The sequence below is a fragment of the Orcinus orca genome, chromosome 9, assembly GCF_937001465.1.
Source record: "Orcinus orca chromosome 9, mOrcOrc1.1, whole genome shotgun sequence".
In the NCBI taxonomy this organism is placed as follows: Eukaryota; Metazoa; Chordata; class Mammalia; order Artiodactyla; family Delphinidae; genus Orcinus; species Orcinus orca.
This window is the reverse complement of record NC_064567.1, coordinates 86226492-86247804: the sequence shown is the minus strand read 5'-3', so window position 1 is coordinate 86247804 and position 21313 is coordinate 86226492. Positions and strand designations below refer to the sequence as shown.

The following is a 21313-nucleotide window of genomic DNA, read 5'->3' as shown; positions in this document are numbered from 1 at the left end:
AATAGTGCAGTAAAAATAAAGAATTTGAAACTAATTCCTGATGAGCAAACTCCTTAAAATATAGAAAGTTTCTGATATTCAATTATTAAGTCATCTGTGATGAGTTTTCTCACTGACAGAAGACTCAGGGAGCTCCATATATATTCTAGTCAGCTAACATAAATACAGCACATCCTTACATGGCAGCAGGCAGGCTGGTGTGTGTGTGTGTGTGTGTGTGTGTGTGTGTGTGTGTGTGTGTGTGTGTGTGTGTGTGTGTGTGTTTCTTGAAGCACCGCTAATGTGGAATTCCACTGAGAGACAACACAGTTCTGCTAAGGACATCTATCTAGGTCAAGGGTGTATACATTCCCTTTATAATGCCAATCTAGTTTCCAATCTTTTCCAAATATTTCCAGTAATTACTGTCAAAAACAGAATGTGTATTTTTACATTTGTTCATAAAGGAAATTTATTCTAGATATCTTATAGAAGTATTTTATTTATGTTGTTTCTTTTACAAATTTAATGAACAGCATTGTGAATAAAATTATATACATATAATATACCTTTTACAAAGATTTTAAACTGGAAATGTGCACAAGCATAGATGCATTTGCAGATAAATTACTGGCATTGGTTGAAGGTGAGTGCTGAATTATTGTTTTAATCATAAGCTTTTTTTTACAGCAGGACTGTGCAAAGGCTGTATTCTTTTGGGATATTTACAATTACTTCTCCCATATCAAGTCTTCACATTCAGTATTCTCCAAAGACGAATGAGCTTTGATTACCATTCAATCCAGTCCTGGCCTCTGGACTTCCTCATCCCCAAAGTGGATAAAGGAATCCCTGAAAGGGCCAACAGTTTAAGATTTAATATCATGGTTTCTTTTTCAGGTGTGACCCTGGATTTTCTGGCCCAGCTTGTGAGATGGCATCCCAGACATTCCCAATGTTTATTTCTGAAAGCTTCGGCAGTTCCAGGCTCTCCTCTTACCATAACTTTTACTCTATCCGTGGTGCTGAAGTCAGCTTTGGCTGTGGTGTCTTGGCCAGTGGTAAGGCCCTGGTTTTCAACAAAGATGGGAGGCGTCAGCTAATTACATCTTTCCTTGACAGCTCACAATCCAGGTGAGTTAAAGCAGGGTGGAATACATACAGAAACAAGATAACAGTTGAATTCAGATCTATTAATTTTCAATTTTTTCTTTTTTACTTATATATATCTTCTGATTTTCAACCAGGTTGAGAGGAAGCTTATACTTTATATAGAGTTAATTTGCCCTGGTTTTTAATAAATTAAAAGGCTCACTGATGACGTTAAGATACTAATGACTGACTAGATTTTTTAAAATATGAACTGTTAGCATCAAAACTGTTCTTAAGCCAAGGGCTAGTTAATTATTTATGTAGTTTTATTTATTTCACAGCTTGCAGAGGCTGATTAGATTTACTCTACATCTCTCCTTCCCCCAGTGCTTAATAAATAATGCAGCAAAAGAATGATTGGCGTTTTAACTGTATGTACACAAGTATGTAGTATACAAATATGTATAAACATACCGTTATATTTGTATAGATATATCTGTCTACAAAACACATGCAGTGACCTCATCTTGTACATATATTCATACATCTCACAGTGAAATTACTTACATTTTATAGAAGAGGGATGAGTGGAAACCTACAGCTTTTGAGTAGTTTATTTAAATTTGTTCAAAATTCTTTAAAAGCCAAAATGAATGTTATGATTTAAAATGTTTATGCACACTAATTATAGACAATTCGTGTCTAGGTTTCTCCAGTTCACGTTGAGGCTGGGGAGCAAGTCTGTTCTGAGCACATGCAAAGCCCCTGACCAGCCTGGTGAAGGTGTTTTATTGCATTATTCTTATGATAATGGGATAACTTGGAAACTCTTGGAGCATTATTCATATCTCAACTATCATGAGCCCAGGTATGTTGGAAAACACTTGGAAAAAATGGTAAGGGTGATATCTCCTTCCTGGGGAAATCATCATTCAAGTGGTGTAAGAGTCCAGATGCTTTTGCATTGAGAGATGGTGAGGACAAAGATTGATGCCTCTTGCAGTGAAAAGCTAGAAAGCTGCATTCTTGTAATTCATTTGCCCTACTGACTTCTGGTAATTTGAAGAAATTTATTCTCATATTCTGAAATGTGCATCTAAGGGAAATATTTTGAAACCGAGGAAAGAGAAAAATAACTAACACTACTTTCCTTATTCAACTATAGTGCAAACTATTAGGTACGATTTTAATATGGTACTAAATTATAAATGCTGTTGATAAATATTTTTAGCAATGTATGATAATATAATAAATTATATGAGATAATAACTCATAAAATCTGATGACCAATTTGCATGTAATATAATTAAGTAATGAGTATAAAGAAGTTTTTCTAGCATGTATAGAGTCCCTGGCAAAGGTGGAGTGGAGGCTGTATTTAAAGCCCTTTCTTCAGGCCACTTCTATTTTTCTTTGGCTTATATATTTCATAATATATAGTCACAATTGTGAGATTTAAGTTTTACTTGAAATAGGGCCATCCTTCAGTTTGGGAGAGTGGTAATCAGCATTTGTGATACGATTTCGGAAGAGTCCAGAGAGTCCTCTCCTTTTCTAGAACAGTTATTGACTTGCTCACTGAAATTCCTTTAAAATAGCAGGAGAAGAGGAGGATGGGAAAGTTAAAATAACGCTAGAGGAGGTATCACTGTGACTTACATTCACTTTCCGATATAAAGAGCTAATACAGTTTACCTTCCTGGAAGTACATACATGTTGATCATGGAAAGATGTGAAAGAGTGAGGAGGGCTTCCCTGGTGGCGCAGTGGTTGAGAGTCCGCCTGCCGATGCAGGGGACACGGCTTCGTGCCCCGGTCTGGGAAGATCCCACGTGCCGCGGAGCGGCTAGGCCTGTGAGCCATGGCCGCTGAGCCTGCGCGTCCGGAGACTGTGCTCCGCAATGGGAGAGGCCACAACAGTGAGAGGCCCGCGTACCGCAAAAGAAAAAAAAAAAAGAGTGAGGACTTTGGGCACTGAAGTGTGCATTGGCACCATGGCAGAAGGACAGGGGCAATGATGATAGAGTTTATATACTTTAAAATTCTGCCTAGAGCTATCCCTTCATTTAAGTATTTGCAAATAGATGAGAACTTTTATTTTCATTAGAATATGAAGTAGCATGTAACAGAGATAATAGTTAACAACTATTATGAGCGGTAAATACTATATGTTGTAAAATTTAAGAGAATGCACCAGATGTGTTGAGTCTTTTCCCTATAAGGGTAAATGTAAGACTAAACTCAACTTTCTCACTCAGTAGAGACATATGAATCCCAAAGAAACATTTCATAGGTTCTCCATAATAAGCATTAAAAGAAAATTAAGCAAAAATCAAGGTGATAATAAAAATGATGAAAGCATGAAGAAAATATCATTGTCCTAAGTTAAATTGGCCCAAAACACAATTTTTTCTAACCAGGATGGACAGCTTCAAAATTCAGTAATCAATTTGTAGCATGAAATGTAATTAATCTTGGTTGATATGAAAAGAAATTATACATTTAATGTACTATTGCAAAGGTACATTTAATCTTGTCTGCCATTTGACAGCAACATTTTTCTTCTAAGCAGAACCAAGGTGGCTTTTCAGCATTAGGTATGTGCACAGCTTGAAAGATTAAGATCAGAGGGGAGATTTTTTTAAAAGGAGAACGTGGTAGTGGAACCAAGAACACTTTTCATTTTATATATATTGCCTCTGTCCAAGAGACTCTTCCCTCCTCCCCCTCTCTCTTATAAATATTAATAAAAGGTGACATGGCAGAAGTAGAATTTGATATATTCTAGGTACTAAATTATGTTTTATATGAGAAATAGTACAAACCATGTAAACTCTCCATGAGACAGTTAATTATTAATGCCTTTAGCCATTTGCTGTGTTTTCTTCAGTATAAATTGCTGTCTGTAATTGCTGTGAATTCCATATTGTTCCTTTCTGCCATGGTTGTTCGAAAATGAAGTGTGATCCATAAATTAGATGTTATAGTTGGCTAACTACTGTTATTCCTAGCTGATTTCTAATAATTTCCTTATGTATAATTCACTCAGTAAGTGAAAGAACTCTATCTGCTTGATATTAATAAAAGTTAAAGTCTGTAAATATAGCTAAGTTAATCTTTTAATTCTAACTGACTAGACAGCCTTGTGAACTAATTGGCATTCTTATTAATATAAAACTATATATTTTTGGTGAGACAAATTATTCTAGATTTTTCTTAATTATAGGGCTTGGTTTCTTATTCTAAAATTATTGTGAAGTCTAATTATATTTTATTTTTGTCTTGATTATTATATTTGATTACAGGAAATCCATGAGCTTAGTACCTATCCAAAAAAGGAAGTTTGAGACAGAAAGTTGACCTAAGTCCCTGGGTTCTCATCTAGGAATATTCTGATCAAATGGCTCCATAGCCATTCTAACCAGCCACTGTAGTATGCATAGAGTGGTAAAGCAGAGACTCCCACCCCACTCCAAGATATAACGTAGAGGTAAAGGATGCAGACTCTAGAGCCATGTTCCCTAGGTCCATAGCCTGGCATTGTCAGTTAAAAGCTGCTTAACCTAAAAGAAAATCTTTAACCTCCTTGTGCCTCTGTGCTTGAGTCTCTGTCAGGGTATACTGATAATATGTACTTCATCTATGCAGCAAGAAGGTACTCTTTTTATACGCCAGACACTATTCTAGGTGCTAAGATACAATAGTGAAAAATAGAAAAAAGTCTCTGACTTTGCCATAAGGATATTATTTTCCCAGTTTCACAGATGAAGATGCTAAGGCACATACAAGTTAAATACCTTCACTGAAGCTGCAGAGTTATCAGTCATGAGGTGACAAAGTGCATACTTTAACCCAAGAGTCTGAGTACAGACTCACCGTCTTCACATCTCTGCTGGGGAAAATATTGGGCACTTCAGTTACTGTTCTCACACACATATGCACTTTATTTTCCTTTAAAGTTGCCCCAAAAATTCTACTTCTCAGTTGTTAATTTTTAATATTATATTTATTTTCATCAGCGAGAACAGTAACTGCTTTTAAAATTATTAATATTAAAAGAAAATTATAATTTTCTAATAACAATGCTAATCAAATTAAATTATTAAATTAATGCATGATGTTTTCATTGTTGAGCCAGTTTGAATATAGTTTATTTTATTCTATATTTGATATGTAAACTTAAATATTATTTAATTATTTAATAAATAAATAAATATTTAGAAAATTAAAGTGAAAATTACTGAAATAATTAAGTATTTAATAAGTAATTTTCTTTTAATAAACTCACATTGGTTAAAAAAATTCAGCAGATTGTGGAAAGTACTTAAAAAAATCATAAACCTGTTATAGCTATGTCTTTTTAGTTTAAGAAATGTTTTTTAATTTATATTTCTGTATTTGAACATTGATTTCTCATCATTTAAAAAGTATGTTTTCTCACATTACAAAAAGTCCTACCAATTTTTTACTGTTTAAATAATCAATGGTGATAATCGTGTTATTCCACCCCATATTTTCATATGCAGATTATTTAAAGTAAAAATAGATATTACTTTTAATAACTTTCAGTATGCAAAAAATTACATTTTCAAGGTGTGATTTAATGTTTCTTTGTGTAATAACTAAAGATGAACATAATACAAATATGAAAATCAATCTAATTTCTCAGTAAATCCAGCCTTACACATTGAAGTTTTTAAATAATTTATTTCTAAGTTACCCAGCTAGTCACCTGTCTTAGGGAGTTTTTCTTTGCTCACTAGGAAGAAGATTCAGTCGCTTCAGTGTACGTTTACTGCAAACACCTCTCCTGGTGTATAATTGTACACTGATGGAGATAAATGTTCCATTTGCCATTTGTTTCACATCGCACCTTGTGTACGGATTTGAGCAGCATGGTACTATGATTTATGGAGCTTTCAAGCAGATGTCATTGCAGTGGCAATTAATATATAGTTCTTGCTGCTGTGTACAATGATTGCTCCTGGAAATTAGATATTATTCTTAATTTTCTTCCCCATTTGTCAGATACAGGTTTACTGTCATAGCCACCATGACACAGCAAGTGACCTCTCACACTATGCTGAACTCTTGGGAATGAGGAAGTGCCATGGTTCCAACCAGCCCAAAAGTATAATGTGTGTAACAAGCTGCCCAAGATCCTTTACCAGACTTAGGCAAATCCTGCCACATTGACAACTATGTTTTATTGAGTTAGCTTTTCTGAGAGCAGCTGAGTGCAAGCAAAGTCACAGTTTTAGATGTGTTGAGAAGACTTTGTTGGAGTCAGACAGGAAATTGGAAATCTCAAGAATGTTTGTCATAGTGGGAGAATTATTTTTTCAAATATTATACTGTAGGAAGAAAAGATCCTGCTATAAATGTTTGTATTTTAAGATAATCAAAGTAATCTGAATTTTTACTTCTATTTTCTCCTTTAGAATAATCTCTGTAGAATTACCAGATGATGCAAGACAGTTTGGAATTCAGTTCAGATGGTGGCAACCATATCATTCTTCCCAGGGAGAGGATGTATGGGCTATTGATGAGATTATCATGACATCTGTACTTTTCAATAGCATTAGTCTTGACTTTACCAATCTTGTGGAGGTCACTCAATCTCTGGGATTCTACCTTGGAAATGTTCAGCCGTACTGTGGCCACGATTGGACCCTTTGGTAAGAATTTCATCTTTGTTCTTGTGGTTATTGTTACAATTTGCATTAAGGATTGAAACCCAAAGATGATCTTCCAGTCCATCCAGCACTTAGTCGTTTGTTGACAAATATTAGCTGAACATGAACCATTTGAAAAGTCGCTGTTATGTCTACAAGTAAGTTATCTTGGGAAAGAAGACTAAAAACAAAACACTGATAGATTTAAATAAATACAAAATTTCACTATATTTATTCATCTCAAATTTTCATTTTCCCACCATTACATATAAAAACCCTCTTCAAGAAGTGTTAATAACTAAAGTGACTAACGTATTCTCCCTTCATGGAGGTCCATCATGATCATAGTGAAAAGTGAAATCACTCTAATGACTACTTTAAAAAAATTTCTCATCACATGTTTTATTTTCATGCTGTCTTACATAAAGTCCAAGAAGTTTCTCCAACCCAAAGATATTCTTTTTAGTCCATTTTATCAAGCAATATTGGACCAGTGACTTGTATAGTTAATGTCAGTGGGGTTTCAAGAGTGTGGGGTTTCCTAGTCAAGATACCTTTCATTCTTAGATTTTTTTTCACCCTATCGTCATATGCAAGCTTAATTATACATTAAGCTGTAAATAAATAACTTAAGACTATGATTAGTACTTCAAGACCATCAGTAGGATGACACAATAGTAATTACCTAGTTAGGAGGTGGCAACTTTAGATAGAGACGAGGAGGCTGTGTTTGGGTAGTTCAGAGAGTAGATACAACACATTCCACTAATTGGAAAGTAAAAGAGCAGGAAGTTCCAGGCACATGAAGATCTGAAGGAAGAGCGTACAACTACAGGAAACTCTGTGGTGCAAAGACTCCCAAAGCATTAGTGACCGTGACATGTTCAAAACCCAGGAAGAAGGCCAACGGTGCTGGAGCCCAGGTAATGAGGGAGTGAATGTTAGAAATAGAAGCCAAGAGATATGCAGAAGCCAGATCAGATAGGACTTTCTAGGCATAGAGATCCTAGGTTAAGTCTCAGGTCTGTATAATTTCAAAACTCACAACCTTCACCACTGTGCAAACTGCCCCTCTTTGGGTTCCTTTAGAACTTTAAACGTGATTGAGGAATAATTTTCTAAGAGTCTTTTACTTTCTATTGAGTCATGGTCAGACCAATTTAATTTCTCCAGATGAATCTTGCCAAAAGCTATTCACTGCAATTGTCTCCCGAGAACATATCATAAATGACCCATCAGTGACCTTATCATAATTAAAGGTAAATTTTACACACCATTGCACATAAAATTACCTTTGATGGGAATTGTGCATGGACAATCACATCTCACACACAGCAGGCTAAAATTCTAGCATCAAAATGACAGCTAATGGCATGGAAGTACAGCTGATCACTTTTGCTGCAAGCACTGTCAAACTAGATAGAATGAAATTTCTCTATGACAAAATATGAAAGGTTATATTGTGTGTTTTCTAGTTGATAGCCTCAGATGCTTATTTTTATGCATGCTGTTTCTTAGTCCTGGAGTCTTCAAAGAAAATAAAGGGGTGAAGCAAGTAAGATACAAAGATGTAAAGCAAAATGAGATTTCTTGGAATTTTATGGTTCTGCAATTTTAAATTGACCTAAATTAACAATAATCCAAATTGGTCATATACCATAAACTATCCCCCAAGTTTGTGTAGCAGTTTTTCTTTCCAGCACTTTGAATACAACAAAGAATCATATCATGAATGCAAGTCCTGTATAATGTTTATTTTTTCGTAAATAGTTAACATCTGCTCAGATAAACTCCAAAGTTGCTGAGCATTTTAATTTTAACACTTGGGTTGAATACATGATAACAGCAGTTTAATTTCTGTGCTTTGCAAAACCCTAAGAACAATATCCTTTCACACAAGTCTGATGAATATTCTTAACCCACCACTGCTTTAATTGGTGGAGATACATTTACTCTGTGAAAGTACAATCACAATAATTATAGAAAACCAAAAGAAAATATAAATAATTGTACAATCCCCATGGGCACCTTGAGCAGCGCCACAGGAGTTTTATTAACAACCACATGTGAGCAATCAAATTTGACTTCTCTGAAACGAAAAGGAGTTGTCTTGGCTATGAAACAACAGAGACTATACTCTGGTGGTGATAATGAGACTAGAGAAACACATTAACCGCTTTAATAAGGACTTGAAAAATGCTCTCTGCTCATTAAAATGAAACAACATGGAAGATTTCAAACTATTCCCATTTTCTTAGCCAATGAATCAGAATAAAGCCCCATTTAATGACACCGTTTTCTCTCTGCTGCTGTTGAAGAATATATAGTCCAAGTTCCAAGTTCAGTGTGAACTCACTTTAGCGATGTTTTTCAGAAACACTTATTACGATACTGAAATTCAAATGATGATATTGACCAACTATTTATCATAACTACCTAGTCCTAAAAACAAGGTTTTTTTTAATGTAAAACCTTTGGAGCATGCTATTAAGTTAAAATTCTTTGAACATATTCAAATATGTGGCCTCTGCTGTTCAATGACCTGTTTTTCTCAAGGGAAATTTTGAAATGTATACACGTTCTGTATAAATGACTGGTGTTAAATTAATTATTGTTGGCTTTTGCCAGCTGAGAGTTCATTTGGTTCTCATTTTCTAACTCATGGCTTTTCATGAGCATGGATTGTTGTTACTGAGAGTGTTCTCCAGGGAAAACTTGGACAATTGTTTTTTCATTAGAAGAACTACAGTCAATATGCTATAAATCACTTTACAATATGTCATCTTAGAGCACATTTTTCCATGGGGAAATGAATTGCCTTTAATTATTTGTAGTACTTCCCTTTCTTCCATACATAGTGTCTGAAATCAGAACCTCTGTCTGCTTTGTGTTCTAAAAATAGTCTTTAAAGCCTCTTCCGTATATTTTAAGATCACTAAGGGAGTTATTTTAATTGAGATTTATTAAAGATTATTTGACTAATACTATTAGTGATAATACCAAGGGACCTTTACATTCCTCTGTCTTATCTAGTAGACTAGCTAAGTATACAGGTGGAAAGGACATTGCTATCATATTATCTAGAGTTTTGGTTTCAAAATGTGTAAAACTATGAGGGTATGGTCATCATAGCATATTAGAATTGGCAGTTCGTTTTAGTAGAAGAGATAAGGAGTTTTCCAGACAGGCAAAGGCTAAAGGAGTTCACCACTAGATGGGCTTTACAAGAAATGTGATAAAGGACAGTCTTCAAGCTGAAACAGAAGGGCTCTAGTTAATAACAGGAACAGGTATAAAAGTGTAAATCTCACAGCTAAGGGTAAATATATAGTTAAATTCAAAATACTCTCATGTTGTAGTGGTAGTGAGTAAATCACTTATAAATCTAGTATGAAGGTTAAAAGACAAAAATAGTAAAAAAAAAAATAGCTGTAACTATAATAATTTGTTAACAGATAGACAAGATAAAAAAGATGTAAATTATGACACCTAAAACATGAAACATGGTGGAGGGGGGTAAAAATACAGAGCTTTAGTGTGCATTTGACTTAAGTTGTTATCAGTTTAAAATAGACTGTTACAAATGTAAGACGTTTTATATAAACCTCATGGTATCCACAAAGTAAAAACTCAGAGTAGATACACAAAAGATAAAGAGAGGGCTTCACTGGTGAATTTTACTAGACATTCTAAGAATTAATACCAGTTCTTCTCAAAGTCCTCCAAAAAGTATAGAAGAGAGAGGAATACTTCAAAACCCATTTTACAAGGCCAGCATTACTCTGACACCAAAACTAAGCAAGGGTGTCATGAGAAAAGAAAATTACAGACCAAGATTCCTGATGAACATAGATACAAAAATCCTCAGCAACATACTAGCAAATCTAATTCAACAACACATTAAAAGAATATATACCATGATAAAGTGGGATTTATTCCTGGGACACAAGGGTAGTTCCACATGTGAAAATCAGTCAAGTGATATACCACATTAATAAAATGAAAGATAGAGAGAGATTGGTTCAAGATGGCTGAGTACAAGGACGTGTGCTCACTCCCTCATGCGAGAGCACCGGAATCACAACTAACTGAACAGTCATCGACAGGAAGACACTGGAACTCACCAAAAAAGATACCCCACATCCAAAGACAAAGGAGAAGCCACAATGAGATGGTAGGAGGGGGCACAATCACAATAATATCAAATCCCATAGCTGCTAGGTGGGTGACTCACAAACTGGAGAACACTTATACCACAGAAGACCGCCCACTGGAGTGAAGGTTCTGAGCCCCATGTCAGGCTTCCCAACCTGGGGGTCTGGCAACAGGAGGAAGAATTCCTAGAGAATCAGACTTTGAACTAGTGGGATTTGATTGCAGGACTTTGACAAGACTGGGGGAAACAGAGACTGCACTCTTGGAGGGCATGTGCAAAGTAGTGTGCGCATCAGGATGCAGGGGAAGGAGCAGTGACCCCATAGGAGACTGAACCAGACCTACCTGCTAGTGTTAGAGAGTCTCCTGCCAAGGCAGGGGGTGGCTGTGTCTCACTGTGAGATCAAGGACACTGGCAGCAGAAGTTCTGGGAAGTATTCCTTGGCATGAGCCCTCCCAGAGTCCGCCATTAGCCCCACCAAATAGCCCAGGTAGGCTCCAGTGTTGGGTTGCCTCAGGCCAAGCAACCAACAGGGAAGCAACCCAGCCCCACCCATCAGCAGACAAGCGGATTAAAGTTTTACTGAGCTCTGCCCACCAGAGCAACAGCCAGCTCTACCCACCACCATTCCCTCCCATCAGGAAACTTGCACAAGCCTCTTAGGTAGCCTCATCCACCAGAGAGCACACAGCAGAAGCAAGAAGAACTACAATCCTGCAGCCTGTGGAACAAAACCCACATTCACAGAAAGATAGACAAGATGAAAAGGCAGAGGGCTATGTACCAGATGAAGGAACAAAATAAAACCCCAGAATAACAACTAAATGAAGTGGAGATAGGCAACCTTCCAGGAAAAGAATTCAGAATAATGATAGTGAAGATGATCCAGGACCTCGGAAAAACAATGGAGGCAAAGATTGAGAAGATGCAAGAAATGTTTAACAAAGACCTAGAAGAATTAAAGAACAAACAGACAGAGACGAACAATACAATAACTGAAATGAAAACTACACTAGAAGGAATCAGTCGCAGAATAACTAAGGCAGAAGAACGGATAAGTGACCTGGAAGACAGAATGGTGGAATTCACTGCTGGGCAACAGAATAAAGAAAAAAGAATAAAAAGAAATGAAGACAGCCTAAGAGACCTCTTAAACACAACAACATTCGCATTATAGGGGTCCCAGAAGGAGAAGAGACAGAGAAAGGACCAGAGAAAATATTTGAAGAGATTATTGTCAAAAACTTGCCTGACATGGGAAAGGAAATAGCTACCCAAGTCCAGGAAACACAGAGACTTCTATACAGGATAAATCCAAAGAGAAACACACCAAGACACATAGTAATCAATTTGGCAAAAACAAAAGAAAGAAAAAAATTTGAAACCAGAAAGGGAAAAATGATAAATAAAATACAAGGGAACTCCCATAGGGTTAACAGCTGATTTCTCAGCAGAAACTCTACAAGCCAGAAGGGAGGGCATGACATATTTAAAGTGATGAAAGGGAAGAACCTACAACCAAGATTCCTCTACCCGGCAAGAATCTCATTCAGATTCAATGGAGAAATCAAAAGCTTTACAGAAAAGCAAAAGCTAAGAGAATTCAACACCACTAAACCAGCTCTACAACAAATGCTATAGGAACTTCTCTAAGTGGGAAACACAAGAGAAGAAAAGGACCTACAAAAACAAACCCGTAACAATTAAGAAAATGGTAATAGGAACATACATAGCGATAATTACCTTAACATGAATGGATTAAACGCTCCAACCAAAAGACACAGGCTTGCTGAATGGATAAAAAAACAAGACCCATATATATGCTGTCTACAAGAGACCCACTTCAGACCTAGGGGCACATACAGACTGAAAGTGGATGGAAAAAGATATTCCATGCAAATGGAAATCAAAAGAAAGCTGGAGTAGCAATACTCATATCAGATAAAATAAACTTTAAAATAAAGAATGTTACAAGAGACAAGGAAGGAAACTGCATAATGATCAAAGGATCAATCCAAGAAGCAGATATAACAGTTATAAATATATATGCACCAACATAGGAGCAGCTCAGTACATAAAGCAACTGCTCACAATTATAAAAGAGGAAATCAACAGTAACACAATAATAGTGGGGAACTTTAACACCTCACTTAACCCAACAGACAGATCATCCAAACAGAAAATTAGTAAGGAAACACAAACTTTAAGTGACACAATAGTCCAGATAGATTTAATTGATATTTATAGGACATTCCATCCAAAAACAGCAGATTACACTTTCTTCTCAAATGCACATGGAACATTTTCCCAGATAGATCACCTCTTGGATCACAAATCAAGCCTCAGTAAATTTAAGAAAACTGAAATCATATCAAGCATCTTTTCCAACCACAATGCTATGAGATTAGAAATCAATTACAGGGAAAAAAAACTTTAAAAAAACACAAACACATGGTAAACAATAACTAAATAACCAAGAGATCACTGAAGAAATCAAAGAGGAAATGAGAAAATACCTGGAGAGAAATGACAACGAAAACACGACGATCCAAAACCTACAGGATGCAGCAAAAGCAGTTCTAAGAGGGAAGTTTATGGCAATACAAGCCTCCCTCAAGAAACAAGAAACATCTCAAATAAACAATCTAACCTTACACCTAAAGGAACTAGAGAAAGAAGAACAGACAAAACCAAAGTTAGTAGAAGGAAAGAAATCATGAACATCAGAGCAGAAATAAATGAAATAGAAACGAAGAAAACAATAGCAAAGATCAATAAAACTAGTAGCTGGTTCTTTGAGAAGATAAATAAAATTGATAAACCTTTAGTCAGACTCATCAAGAAAAAGATGGAGAGGAATCAATAAAATTAGAATTGAAAAAGAAGTTACAATGGACACCGCAGAAATGTGAAGCATCCTAAGAGACTATTACAAGCAACTCTATGCCAATAAAATAGACAACCTGGAAGAAATGGACAAATTCTTAGAAAGGTATACCCTTCCAAGACTGAACCAGGAAGAAGTAGAATATATGAACAGACGAATCACAAGTAATGAAATTGAAACTGTGATTAAAAATCTTCCAACAAACAAAAGTCCAGGACCAGATAGCTTCACAGGTGAATTCTGTCAAATATTTAGAGAAGAGCTAACACCCATCCTTCTCAAACTCTTCCAAAATATTGCAGAGGAAGGAACACTCCCAAACTCATTCTATGAGGCCATCATCACCCTGATACCAAAACCAGACAAAGATACTAGAAAAAAGAAAAATACATACCAATATCTCTGATGGATACAGATGCAAAAATCCTCAACAAAATACTAACAAACAGAAACCAACAACACATTAAAAGGTTCATACACCATAATCAAGTGGAATTATTTGCAAGGATGAAAGGATTCTTCAATATATGCAAATCAATCAATGTGACACACCATATTAACAAATTGAAGAATAAAAACCATATGATCATCTCAATAGATGCAGAAAAATCTTTTGACAAAATTCAACACCAATTTATGATAAAAACTCTCCAGAAAGTGAGCATAGAGGGAACCTACCTCAATATAATAAAGGCCATATATGACATGGGTTCACAGCAAATACCATTCTCAATGGTGAAAAACTGAAAGCATTTCCTCTAAGATCAGGAACAAGAGAAGGATGTCCACTCTCGCCACTCTTATTCAACATAGTTTTGGAAGTCCTAACCACGGCAATCAAGGAAGAAAAAGAAATTAAAGGAATACAAATTGGAAAAGAAGAAGTAAAACTATCACTGTTTGCAGATGACATGATACTATACATAGAGAATCATAAAGATGCCACCAGAAAACTACTAGAGCTAATCAATGAATTTGATAAAGTTTCAGGATACAAAATTAATGCACAGAAATCTCTTGCATTCCTATACACTAATGATGAAAAATCTGAAAGAGAAATGAAGGAAATGCTCCCATTTACCATTGCAACAAAAAGAATAAAATACCTAGGAATAAACCTACCAAGGGAGACAAAAGACCTGTATGCAGAAAAGTATAAGACACTGATGAAAGAAATCAAAGATGACACAAACAGAGGGAGAGATATACCATGTTCTTGGATTGGAAGAATCAATATTGTGAAAATGACTATACTACCCAAACCAATCTACAGATTCAATGCAATCCCTATCAAATTACCAGTGGCATTTTTTACAGAACTAGAACATAAAATCTAAAATTTGTGTGGAGACACAAAAGACCCCGAATAGCCAAAGCAGTCTTGAGGGAAAAACACGGAGCTGGAGGAATAAGACTCCCTGTCTTCAGACTATACTACAAAGCTACAGTAATCAAGACAATATGGTACTGGCACAAAAACAGAAATATAGATCAATGGAACAAGATAGAAAGCCCAGAGATAAACCCACGCACCTATGGTCAACTAATCTATGACAAAGGAGACAAGGATATACAATGGAGAAAAGACAGCCTCTTCAATAAGTGGTGCTGGGAAAACTGGACAGCTACATATGAAAGAACGAAATTAGAACACTCTGTAACACCATACACAAAAATAAGCTCAAAATGGATTAGAGACCTAAATGTAGGACCAGACACGATAAAACTCTTAGAGGAAAACGTAGGAAGAACACTCTTTGACATAAATCACAGCAGATCTGTTTTGATCCACCTCCTAGAGTAATGGAAATAAAAACAAAAATAAACAAATAGGACCTAATGAAACTTAAAAGCTTTTGCAAAGCAAGGGAAACTATAAACAAGACCAAAAGGCAACCCTCAGAATGGGAGAAAATATTTGCAAATGAATCAACAGACAAAGGATTAATCTCCAAAATATATAAACAGCTCATTCAGCTCAATATTAGAAAAACAAACAACCCAATCAAAAAATGGGCAGAAGACCTAAATAGACATCTCTCCAAAGAAGACATACAGATGGCTACGAAGCACATGAAAAGCTGCTGAACATCACTAATTATTAAAGAAATGCAAATCAAAACTACAATGAGGTATCACCTCACACCAGTTAGAATGGGCATCATCAGAAAATCTACAAACAACAAATGCTGGAGAGGGTGTGGAGAAAAGGGAACCCTCTTGCACTCTTGGTAGGAATGTAAATTGATACAGCCACTATGGAGAACAGTATGGAGGTTCCTTAAAAAACTAAAAATAGAATTACCATATGATCCAGCAATCCCACTACTGGGTATATACCCAGAGAAAACCATAATTCAAAGAGACACATGCACCCCAAAGTTCATTGCAGCACTATTTACAATAACCAGCTTATGGAAGCAACCTAAATGCCCATCGACAGACGAATGGATAAAGAAGATGTGGTGCATATATACAATGGAATATTACTCAGCCATAAAAAGGAACAAAATTGGGTCATTTGTAGAGATGTGGATGGATCTAGAGACTGTCATACAGAGTTAAGTAAGTCAGGAAGAGAAAAACAAATGTCGTATATTAATGCATATATGTGGAACCTAGAAAAATGGTACAGATGAACCGGTTTGCAGGGCAGAAATAGAGACACAGATGTAGAGAATAAACGTATGTACGCCAAGTGGGGAAAGTGGCAGGGGTAGTGGTGGTGGTTGGATGAAATGGGAAATGGGGAATGACATATATACACTAATATGTATAAAATAGATAACTAAAAAGAACCTGCTGTAGAAAAATAAATAAAATTAAAAAAAATAAAAGATAAAAATTATATGATCATCTCAATAGATGCAGAAAAAGCATTTGACAAACTTCAAAATCTATTTATGATAAAAACTCTCAACATAGTACATATAAAGGGAACATACCTCAACATAATTAAGGCCATCTATGACAAGCCCACTCAATGATGAAAGGCTGAATGCATTTGCTCTAAGATCAGGAACAAGACAAGGATGCCCACTCTCACCACTTTTATTCAACATAGTCCTGAAAGTCCTAGCCAGAGCAATTAGGCAAGAAAGACAAAAGTCTCCAAAATAGAAAGGAAGAAGTAAAACAGTCTTTATTTGCAGATGATGTGATATTATATCATTACAGATAGAAGAACTAAAGACTCCACAGAAACTGCTAGAACTAGTAAACAGGTTCAGCAAAGTTGCAGGATACAAAATCAATACACAAAAAATCAATAGCATTTCTATATGTTTACAATGAACTACCAGAAAGAAAAAATAAGAAAGCAATTCCATTACAATTGCATCCGAAAGAATAAAATGCCTAGCAATAAATTTGACCAAGGAAGTGAAAGATCTGTACACTGAAGACAATAAGACGTTGATGAAAGAAATTGAAGAAGACACAGAAAAATGGAAATATAATCAGTGCTCATGGATTGGAATGAGTAATATTGTTATAATGTCCATACTACCCAAAGTAGCCTACAGATTCAGCGCAATCCCTATCAAAATTCCAGTGGCATTTTTCACAAAAATAGAAGAAACAATCCGAATAGTTGTATAAAAACCACAAAAGACCCTCAAATAGGCAACACAATCTTGAGAAAGAAGAATAAAGCAGGAGGCATCATACTCCCTGGTTTCAAACTATATTACAAAGCTATAGTAATCAAAACAGTATGGTATTGGCATAAAAACAAACATGTAGATCAATAGAGAACAGAAAAGAGAGCCCAGAAATAAACAAATCCATATATGATCAATTAATTTTTGACAAAAGAGCCAAGAATATACAATGGGGAAAGGACTCCCTTCAATAAATGGTGTTTGGAAAACTGAACAGCGAAACACTAAAGAAAACAACTGGACTACACAAAACCACATACAAAATGGATCAAAGACTTGAACATAAGACCTGAAGCCATAAAACTCGTAGAAGAAAACATAGGCAGTAAGCTCCTTTACATCGGTCTTGGCAATTATTTTTTTGCATTTGACACCAAAGCAAAGGCCGTGAAAGCAAAAAATCACAAGTGGGACTATATTAAACTGAAAATCTTATGCACAGCAAGGAAAACTGTCAACAAAATGGAAAGGGAACCTACAGTATGGGAGAAAATACTTACAAATCCTATATCTGATAAGGTGTTAATATCTAAAATATATAAAGAACTCAAACAACTCACTAACCAAAAAAAACCCCTAAACAATCTAATTTTAAAAATGGGCAGGGCTTCCCTGGTGGTCCAGTGGTTGAGAATCTGCCTGCCAATGCAGGGCACACGGGTTCGAGCCCTGGTCTGGGAAGATCCCACATGCCGCGGAGGAACTAGGCCCGTGAGCCACAACTACTGAGCCTGTGCATCTGGAGCCTGTGCTCCGCAACAAGAGAGGCTGCAATAGTGAGACATCTGCGCACCACAATGAAGAGTGGCCCCCGCCTGCCGCAACTAGAGAAAGCCCTCGCACAGGAACGAAGACCCAACACAGCCAAAAATAAATTAATTAATTAATTTTTTTTAAAAATGGGGGCTTTCCTGGTGGCACAGTGGTTGAGAGTCCACCTGCCGATGCAGGGGACACGGGTTCATGCCCCGGCCTGGGAAGATAACCACGTGCCGAGGAGCAGCTAGGCCCGTGAGCCATGGCCGCTGAGCCTGCGCGTCCGGAGCCTGTGCTCCGCAACGGGAGAGGCCACAACAGTGAGAGGCCCGGGTACCACAAAAAAAAAAAAAAAAAAAAAAATGGGCAAAGGATCTAAATAGACATTTTACCAAAGAAGACGTACAGATGACCAACAGGTATATGGAAAGATGCTCACCATCACTAATCATCAGGGAAATGCAAATCAAAACCACAATGAGATATCACCTCACACAAGTTAGAGTGGCTATTATCAAAAAAACAAGAAATAACAAGTATTGGCAAGGATGTGGCGAAAGGGGATCCTTGTGCACTGTTGGTGGGAATGTAAATTGGTGCAGCCATTATGGAAAACTTTATGGAGGTTCCTCAAAAAATTAAAAATACAATCCAGCAATTCTGCTTCTGAGTATGTATCTGAAAGAAATGAAATCACTATCTTGAAAATATATTTGTTCCTCCCCCTCCATGTTTGTGGCAGCATTATTTACAATAGCCAAGACACGGAGATAACAAGAGCGTCCATCGATGTGTGAATGTATGATAAAGACAGTATGATACATACAATGGAGTATTTTCATCCATAAAAAAGAAGGAAATTCTACCATTTGTGACAATATGGATGGACTTTGAAAAAATACAAACTCATAGATACAGAGAGAGATTGGCGGTTGCCAGAGGTGGGGGGTGGAAGATGGGCAAAATGGGTGAAGTGAGTCAAAAGGCACAAACTTTTCACTTACAAGATTAATAAGTTCTGGAGATGTAATGTACAGCATTATGACTGTAATTAACAGTACTGTATTTTATATTTGAAAGTTGCTAAGAGAGTAGATCTTAAAAGTTCTCATCACAAGAAAAAATTTTGTAACTGTGAGGTGATAGATGTTAGCTAAACTTATTGCAGTGATCATTTTGCAGCATATACGTATATCAGATCGTTGTGTTGTATGCCTAATACAATGGCATATGGCAATTATATCTCAATAAAACTGGATTCAAAAAATGTATGTTCATATCTCATGGGGCATCTATAAACATGCACAACAAAAAAGAATTTGTATATTTTATGAGAAGCAAGAGTTGCCTAGGGGAAAATCCCAGACTAAAAGGATCCTAAAAGCCTGTTTATCTCATAATACAAATTAAACACAATTCACTTGCAGTAAAAGGTAGGAAATAGTACTGTGGCTCTATTACCAATTGAAGAAAATCAATAATTTAGCATTATATAATAGTCATATAATAATATAGCAGAACTGAACAATGAGTGGAATGTGTTTTAAGCTGTACAATAGGAGCTATAAAGTGGTTGTTAAGGTACTTCTAGATTATAAGAACCATCAAGAATCAACAGTAATGTGTAGTAATGGATAACACAAAAAGATTTCCTAACTGGCCTAGAAAAATCCCTTCAGAGCTCATGCTTGCACAAACCTGACATGCATTTGTGGGGACTGACAAGCCCACAGGCAGATCTAATACACATTTAGCAAGCAGTGGGCGAAACACTTTTTAACGAGATCTACCTTTTCTTCTGCTACCTTTTGGTTAATTTTTAAAAATAGGAATATGTATTTGCAGGGGTTAAGAGTCAAGAGTCTTTTCTACATGCAGATCTTTATTCCTTTGGACTGGTCTCATGAAAATAGTCAAGGAGGTTGCCTGATACTAATACAAGGAAGGTGTCATTGGTAAACATTGACAAAGGAGAGGTTGGATTAGTGCCCTGCTGAAACTTTGGACAGCCTTGATCCCTTAGGTCACAAGAGAAACAAATTTATAACTATCCCTTTATAAAATGAATTTGCTTATAGAATAAAAATGATAGCCAAGTAAATATCTTTAGGATTTTTCTTTCATTGAACATCAACCCATAATTTACATAGAAATTTTGTCAGCTTAAATTGTTTATTAGTAAGCCTAGAGTCTTCTTGGGATTATTTTTTACAAAAACTATTAGAATAATAAATCAACTCAAATTGTGCTGCTGAAGAAAGTCAGCTGGGGTGAACTGGCTCCCAAGAGCCACTTCAACTACCATTTCTCAGCAAGTGATTAGGAAGCTTAGCAAAAAGATAAGGTAAATACATTGAGTGACAAACTGAAAAGTCACTATTATTTTCAACAGCTATGAAGAAAGTATTTTCAGTACCCAGGGGAATCAGTGCCTCTATAAAATTGGTAATATAATTGAATATACCCCCAAATAAATTTATAAATGAGTTTCTAAAATAAATCCTATTTATTAGGCTTTTTCATCCTGAGGGTTTCATTACATGAAATTTTTCATTTGTTGATAGGCTAATTTATACATTCAACTGTTTATTGATTGCACTACAAGTGCTGTTTGTCCTGAAGGTATAGCACTTGGTACTAAAGGTGAAGATAGAAAAGCCCTTTGTTTGTGGAGCTTATTTTCTAGAGGAGAAAATCAAAACTGAGCAAGTAAACAAATTTGTAATAATATTCCAGATAGTGGTAATTGCTGTGAGGATAAAGGAATGGAATGTTAGATGACATAAGTGGAGAGTCAGACTATTTTAGGTAAAATGTTTAGGGAAACCTTCCTGGGAGTGTAGAGACCAGAATATGAGAAAGAAACACTGATGTGAAAGTGTGCAAGGAAATGATTACAGGCAGAAACAGCAAGAGCAAAGGTCCTGAGGCAAGCAAGGAACTATTGATAGATTATGTTAGGGCCTTATAGAGCAACAGAGAGACTTTGGATTTTAAGTGTTACGGGAATCCACTAAATAATTTGAAGCAAGGGAGTGATGTGATCATATTTTTAATATAATTGTAACTGCTGTGTGAGCATAGATGGTAATGATAATAGGAGAAG

At 36.0% G+C, this 21313-nt stretch overlaps 1 protein-coding gene across 1 annotated transcript in view; it reads left to right on the top strand.

Moving 5' to 3' along the window:
• The window catches only part of RELN (reelin), a 509830-nt gene that overhangs the window by 341341 nt on the left and 147176 nt on the right, over nt 1-21313 (top strand). The window contains exons 18-20 of the mRNA XM_004263378.2: nt 880-1113; nt 1778-1939; nt 6513-6749. Of these exons, the coding sequence (XP_004263426.2) occupies nt 880-1113; nt 1778-1939; nt 6513-6749 (633 nt within the window). The remainder of the gene's footprint in view (nt 1-879; nt 1114-1777; nt 1940-6512; nt 6750-21313) is intronic.